This window comes from Lacerta agilis, chromosome 14 (assembly GCF_009819535.1).
Source record: "Lacerta agilis isolate rLacAgi1 chromosome 14, rLacAgi1.pri, whole genome shotgun sequence".
Classification (NCBI taxonomy): domain Eukaryota; kingdom Metazoa; phylum Chordata; class Lepidosauria; order Squamata; family Lacertidae; genus Lacerta; species Lacerta agilis.
Window position 1 is genome coordinate 13,790,665 of NC_046325.1, and position 7,504 is coordinate 13,798,168.

At 44.1% G+C, this 7,504-nt stretch overlaps 1 protein-coding gene across 1 annotated transcript; it reads right to left on the minus strand.

Annotated features, from left to right (window-relative positions):
- Positions 1 to 3,166: 3,166 nt before the first annotated feature.
- On the minus strand, positions 3,167 to 7,253 carry LOC117058156 (NACHT, LRR and PYD domains-containing protein 1b allele 2-like). The gene is made up of 5 exons (XM_033169125.1): positions 7,023 to 7,253; positions 5,896 to 6,018; positions 4,497 to 4,638; positions 4,347 to 4,397; positions 3,167 to 3,482 (listed from the first exon to the last, which is right to left on the minus strand). The coding sequence occupies exons 1-5, from the start codon at positions 7,218 to 7,220 to the stop codon at positions 3,202 to 3,204; spliced, it is 795 nt and encodes a 264-aa protein (XP_033025016.1). The 5' UTR covers positions 7,221 to 7,253; the 3' UTR covers positions 3,167 to 3,201.
- Between the last annotated feature and the right edge of the window lie 251 nt (positions 7,254 to 7,504).

The following is a 7,504-nucleotide window of genomic DNA, read 5'->3' on the forward strand; positions in this document are numbered from 1 at the left end:
GCGATGCACATACTGTCAGTCTGCATTTCTTAGTGCGGAGAGTATTGATATGATGTGTAGAGATCTTTCCTATTCTACTTAATTCAAGAGGGTTCTGGAAACTTCTCTGTGTGAAAGAAACAAGCAGAAGTTGAAGTCACCATGATTACTATTTCTCTCCTTTTTGAATGTTTGGTTATCTGCTCTAGTAAGGCATCATCCAAGTCTTCAGTCTGGTAAGGTCACTGCTGTATCTTTCTCCTACAATTTTTACCCATAACCCTCAATCTGCTTTTCATGCTCCAACTTCCAAGTCATGGATTTTTTTTCACAAATGTACACATCCTTTATATATAATGCTACTCCTCCTCCCTTCCTGATTGGTCAATTCCTACAGTCCAGTCATAAGTCTCATCGCACCTGGTTTCGGTAATGCCTACCAGGTCGTATTTGCCATCTTGTATAAAAAGCTCCAGTTCATCTTGTTTGTTTCCCATGCTCTGTGCATTATGGAGAGACAACTGAAACCATGAGTTGTTCCCTTCAGCTGCTTCCTTCCTGCAGTTTCTTGCCCTTTAGCAGGTTTCTGGAGCATCACCTCAGTTTCCTGTGACTAAACTAATATCTTTAGTCAGGAGATACTTCAGCTGAGATTCCTGTATTGCAGGGGGTTGGACTAGATTATCCTTGGGGTCCCTTCCAACTCCAAGATTCTATGATTCTAACCAGATTCGCCTGCCCAATGCTGCAGATTTTACATACAAAAGGGTTGCAACTGGTAAACTGGCCCACTTATCCCAGTAATTAATATCCAGATTCTGCACACACAACTTGTCTGCAGACAAGTCTCAGACCTGAATGCAGGACCTCAACATTCTTCCTGAAATAATGTGAGGAGGGGAGAGAGGAGTATCACCAGCATCCTCTAGGGCTGGAGGGAATTTTCTAGGCCATCTGCCTTGATGCAGAAAATCCAACCCTACAGCATTTTCAACAGGTGGCTCTCAAGACTTTTCCTGAAGACCTCCAGCAGGGGTGCCAACTTGAAAAAATACGAACAACTTGCAGATTTAACATATAGAGTAAGAGTACAAGAAGAACATACATTCAAAGAAGACTGGAAAATGTTTACTGAATATGTGGGTGAAAATTGTGTTCATTTAAAAACGCTGGTAGCATTAAGATAAATTCAACAGTGATTTACGGTTGTCTAAATGAATATTTTGAAATGTAAATTAGAAATATATGTGTGTGTGTTTGTTTGTGTGGTACCCACACACCTTTTGAATGTCAATGACTGTCAACTTTGGGGGGGGGATCACATATTTTAGGGGGGGGCAAATGGACCTTGGCCACTAGGAGTTGGCCCCTATGACCTCCAATGAGGGAGCTCCCTACCCCAGGAATTGGCTCCATGAAACCATATGAGAAATTTCCAAATAAAACTCTTCCAGCAGTTTCATTGTAAATGCTAAGCTGCATCAGAGACCAGATGGATATCTGCAGGAGCCCACAAGCCCAAAACTTCTATACAGATTCATCCATGCCCGATCTTTCTCCACCTTGATACCTACAAGGAAAAGATCGCTTTGCATGCCCCCATAACATGCAACGCTTCAGTGTTTACTCTTGCAGTGGCCCAGCCTTTGTTTACAGTAACCTGCCTGAATTCTTCATTCTACCAGCAAACTTTATTAGCCGGGTTGGTAGGCATAAAACTAAAGTTCAAAGTACAATGCAGGGCAGGTGTGAATCATAGAAATTTAGAGTCCTTGTGCCCTGGGAAGATGTTTGCAAAAACATGCGTGCCAATAATAGCGCTGAAATGGGTGGGACAGAATGGAGAGATTCCCCAGTACGTGTGCCCTATAACAGAACCCAAGCGTAAGTGGCACCCACAGGGGAGCTGCAGAAAGAATGTGTGGCTGGTCAAGGAAGCTGTGGACTCAAAAAGGTTGAAAACCATTGAGCGAGGAGAGAAACAGGAAGTGAGGAAAGTGTACAGAACTGCTTGGAGGTTGAGCAAAGGACCAGCAACAAGCAATTGTCTTCCATTCTTGTAGGTCAGGCATAGGCAAACTTGGCCCTCCAGATGTTTTGGGACTACAATTCCCATCATCCCTGGCCACTGGTCCTGTTAGCTAGGGATGATGAGAGTTGTAGTCCCAAAACATCTGGAGGGCCGAGTTTGCCTATGCCTGGTGTAGGTGCTTAGGCCATGAATCAAAGTGGTATGTTACGATCACAGGTCCTCTCATCTCACATAGGAGATCAGTACTGCCACAAAGTATGGAGTGAGCCTCTGTGGAGCACACACTCTGAATGCGAGGAAGCCAGGAAAGCAAATCACCCAGCAGTCTGTGTGCCCAGCTCACACCCAGCTGTCCATGTTGCCAGTCAAGGATCCCTCTGGCCTCTGGAAAAATATCCTCAGAACGTGAAACAACTTCTTTGTTGAGACGGGCCTGCTCAGAGAGCTAAAGCTGATAAGTGTTTTAATATGCACTTTTCTTTTATAAATAAAACTAGTGGTTTAAGCCCGTTAAAATAACGGGCGCTAGAACATATGTGGAGGGGGCTGGCGCCCCCTGCATTTCGCCGCTCTAGTTGGCCTAAATGCACGCGCCAGCCCTCCGTGTGCGGACTCTTTCCCTTGCCACGGTGTCTCCCCCGCGCCCTCCCCGCTCCTCCCTCTCCCGCCCGAGCCAACACGTTTGTGTCTGCCGGAGGGAGACGGCGCGTTGTGCCGGTCTCCATGGCAGTGGGCTCGTGTGGACAGAGGGAGCAGGAGAGCCCGGGGCTTCCGCGGGCAGAGCAGGCCTCACCTCTTCCCCATCCCCCTCGCTCTCCGCCGGGCTCGCCCCCCCTGCTGCCAACCCCCTTAGAGCCAGCGGCGGCAGCAGCAGCACCATGCAAGCCAACGGGGCAGGAGGGGATCAGCAGCAACAGGCTCTCCTTGTAGCAGCGGGAGCAGCAGTGTGACCTCCCTCCTCGGCCTCCCCTCTCCTCTGGAGCACCGGCGTTCTGATTCAACCGCCCCGCTTCAACTGCGGCCGCTGCTCCCGGCCCGATTGTCTCTCTGCTCCAATCCCTGTGTCTGTGGGGCACATGTGCAGTAGCGCAAACCCAGAGACACAGGGACTGGGCGCAGAGACACTTGCATTTTATATATATATGTAGATGCCTTGAAAGGGGTTTTGCCTTCTGCCTTCCCTTGGGGCCTCATCGCCCTTCCAGGTCTTTCACGAGGTGTGGGATTTTGGCCATCAGTGCCTCATACAGCATATTCTTGCACCGGAGGTCCCAGCTTGGCACAAGCCTGTAGAGCTCTCTCATCTTCTCTGGGTTAGTTTCCTTGGCAGTGATTTTTTGGTATTGCTCGTGAGTGAGGACGGAGCCATGCAATCTATCCAGCACCGGTTCCACTGGGGTGGTCCGTTGGATTAGCGCCTCCCTGTGCCGCTCGATGAAGTGCATGTTGGAAGAGTTTGGAGGCTGCGGCCCTGCCAGGAAAGAGAGAAAGAACGGAAATCTTGCCACACGTTCACACTGCAGGCTTAAAACTGGTTGTACCCAACTCATTCCCTCCTCCCCCACGCCCTGGGAATTGTAGTTCCATGAGGGGAGGGATTGCTAACGGGGCATTCCTAGTAGCTCATCTGCCTACAGTTCCCAGAATTCTTTGGGCAAAGCCATAACTGTTGAAGAAGTATAAAACTGAAATACAGTAAGTGAGAGCAGTTGCAAGGGAGCCAAGGCTGGGGCCAACCCTACCATTAGGAAGAGCGAGGCGGCATCATAATTTGGGGTATTATGAAACAATAGCACATTGTCAGACAATTAATTCATTACTGTTCACATAGTATTATACTCCGCTCTAACACTTATTGCTTTAATGCCCAGGAATTGATAGCTCCTACATTGCAGTGGGTTGAACTGGCTGAGACTTTGATCCCTCCAACCTCTACAATTCTATGCTTCTATCATTGTTGTTATAATTACTGAACCCAGTTTTCTCCCACAAGGAAAGAGAGACCATTTCACTCACTATCCAAAAGCCATGAAAACTTTACCCACGAGGTCTCAGTCCTTGGAAGAAGATGAGCCTATGGAATGCTGTCCCAAATATTTATGTATTATGCTTTCAGTATCACTTCATAACAAATGACAATAAAAGCAAGTAACAGTTAATATTTAAAAGAAGTGACACTCAGTTTAAAATCGATAAGCTCACACTGTAAAACTTAGTGTGAGGAGTTCAAGGTCAGCAAAAGCAGTTCTGCTACTGTTTCATCAGCCCTCTGTGCTCCTATTGGGAGGAAAGTGGGATACAAGTACATGCAAAGAAATAATTAAAACCTTCTCACCTTGTGCTGGGTGTAGAACAGGAGAATCCATCTCCTCTGAAATTAACTCTCCTGAAATAGAATAAGAGGCAGTCAAAGGGGGAGTGTGACTGGCGGTCCTTTTCCATCCTGCCTCCCAAGATATGACCCAACGTCATGATCAATACTCACCTTTTTTCAAATGCGCCTTCCAGACAATTTCTTTTGTGCCCGTGTTCATCAAGCAGAAGGTGAACTTGTCTTGCATTTGCTCAGCAGACAGTTCTAGGTACTGCTGCAGTTTCTCTGCATCCAGGTATTGAAACGTCATTTCCTGTGGGAAAGCATGAAACTTCTGTAGGTGTGAATCTGGCTTAGCCCAACCCACCATTCCAAGGGGGTCAAATTAAAGGGTAAAGAGGGATCCTGGTTGAATTTCTCCTATTCTCAGGCTTCACCACCTGGACTCTGCAGAACCTTTTTTTTTTCTTTTTCTTTTTTATAAAGATTTTATTATTTTCCATTAAAACAAAGAAAAACATAGCATGAACATTAACATAAACAGCATAAAAACACAATACATAAACACAATAAAAACAATAACAATATAAACGAATGTAAAGAAAAACATATACTAACCTTAACCAACACTTATCTTTGTAATTTACTTATTGCATTCTTCTCTATTCAGGGGACTTCCCCTGTTCCCTCCACTGTCTTCTAAATCATATATATGTTATAGGTAGCTTTATATCTTATTCCATTAACATTTATCATATTTCTTGATGCACTTAGCTTTACTTAATCAAATATAAATCATAACTTAAACATAAAAATCTTAAAATACTTTTTTAACCATTAAATCATTCATACAAAAAATTTCTTCTAAACAGTTTTAACTAACATAACCCTGCTAAAGCCAATCTTCTTCTTAATTCTGCTCAAATGTTCAATTTTACAGATTTAACTAAATAGTCTTTAAATTTTCTCCAATCCTGCGACACCTTCTCCTCCCTCTGGTCTCGGATTCTGGCGGTCAGTTCTGCGAGTTCCATGTAGTCCATCAGCTTCATCTGCCATTCTTCCACTGTTGGGATCTCTTCACCTTTCCAGGTTCTTGCTAATAAGATTCTAGCCGCTGTTGTGGCATACATAAAAAATACTCTGTCCTGACTGGGTATCTCTTCATTGGTCATGCTCAAGAGAAATGCCTCTGGTTTCTTACTAAAGGTAATTTTCATTACCTTTTTAAGCTCATTATATATCTTATCCCAGAAAGCATTTACCCCTGGACACGACCACCACATATGAAAAAAGGTACCTTTCGCATGTTTACATTTCCAACACACATCTGACATTTTAGTATTCATCTTAGCTATCTTAACCGGTGTCAGATACCATCTGTATATCATTGGTTAAATCGACAATGATAGATTGGGCGAAAGATGTGGGACATAATATTATGATGGATGACTGGGAGAGATTGTGGCAGAAAGGTATCAATTTTACTGCTTGTAACAGTTTAAGAGAAAACATAATGAAAATGATATACAGATGGTATCTGCAGAACCTTTCATCATATTTGTCTCACCTCAGGACAGACTGTGACATCCTTTGGAGCATTCAAAGAGACCTGAGAGCCAATCGTCAGAGGTTTCAGGGTCACAGGGGGTTTCTCTATTTTTTTCGAATTTACCTCACGGTCATTGACTGCCTGGGACAGATAAAGAAAGTCACTTTTGGGGTACACAGAGAGGAAGCCAAGACTAGATCCCTACAGCTTTCTTGGCATTCTTGCACCAGCAAAGGCAGGAATGGGGAACCTGATGCCCTCCATTCAGCGAGAGTCAGGGCTGGTGGGTTTTGTAGTCCAATAATATCTGCAGAGACACAGATTCTCCAGCTGCAATATGAAGAAAATTAAACCAGAAACAAAAATGTAAAGATGAGATTTCCTGGCCTCATGGGGAACTCAAGCCAGGGCTCTTTGACTCCTGAGCTATGAAGTGACTGAGAGGTACTAGCAATCCTGGGTCCACCTGCATTTTCTCTTGAAGATACCATGCAGGAAACCACAGGAGCCATGAAACTTCATAATTTGAATGAAGCATGAGAATACATTTTAAGGAAAAGTTTAAATTGAGAAAGCAACGTGATAGCGTGCTTTATCTCCCATGTGCCAACTGTAAATCAAGCCGAATTTGTTCAATACTAAATAAGTTTATTCTGAAGGAATAAACTTCATTTCATTGAATGCTTCCAGGATAACTCCCTTGGGACTCACATGGACTCTACTTCCTTGGAGTTTTTTAAACAGAGATTGGAGTGCCATTTCTCATGGATGCATTAATTGCAGGGGGTTTGACAAGATGACCCTTGGGGTATCTTCCAACTCTATGATTATATGGCTCTATGAGAATGTACTTCAAATTTTGTTTCACAATACAGTGACAACACCATTATTTGGAGAACCAGACAGGGAATTGGGGCTTTAGCAAGCAGGCTGTTTAACAAGTGAAAAGGGTGGATTTCACTATTAGAAAAATCACTTTAAAGCAACAGTGTTGGTGAGAAGATAAGTAACCCAGTGGAGGGCAACGTGTTAATCTTCTCTCTACTGGCATGTTGGGTAGAACTGATCAAGTCCAAAAATTGTGCATAGTTGGGGTTAATAAGATCCAGGCAATCGGAATACCAGAGCTGGAGGTTCCTGGTTACCTTTATTATTGAAGGGTCGTTGGGTAGGAGGTACAGGTGCAATGTTGGCGTTTCCAGTCGAAGTCTACGATAGAGCAGCACAACAGTGTTGATCTTTAGCTTGAACAACTTTTTGAAAACGACTCCAAGGGAAGAGAACTTGGGGTTTTCCAATACAGCATGGTGAGGCTCCACTCTGTCTGGTTTCTCCAGCCTCATCTCCCCTTCAACAAAATGTGCAATGTAGACATGGGAACTGCCTTTACCTGAATAGGAACCCAAAGGAAACATAGACAAACATGTTACAAGTGGGAAAGAGGGGGGGGGGAAGTCATCATCACTTTACCCTCACCCTCCCTGTATCATGCAAGTATTTATTTTCTGATCATCATTTAAGAGGTCTATAGCATCGTTTCACAGTAGTACTGTATATTCTCATGGTAGCTTACAACAAAATACAAAGCACCACAGAAAACAATAAAATAGCAGGACATTTTGCAAAA

Bases quoted from the DNA above. Each gene is read 5' to 3' on its own strand.
- LOC117058156 (XM_033169125.1), bottom strand. From the start codon at position 7,220: ATGAGGCTGGAGAAACCAGACAGAGTGGAGCCTCACCATGCTGTATTG. The intron at 4,398-4,496 runs GTGAGTATTGAT...ATTCTATTTCAG, and splicing joins GAAGGCGCATTTGAAAAAAG to GAGAGTTAATTTCAGAGGAG. The intron at 3,483-4,346 runs GTGAGAAGGTTT...CTTTCCTGGCAG, and splicing joins TGTTCTACACCCAGCACAAG to GGCCGCAGCCTCCAAACTCT.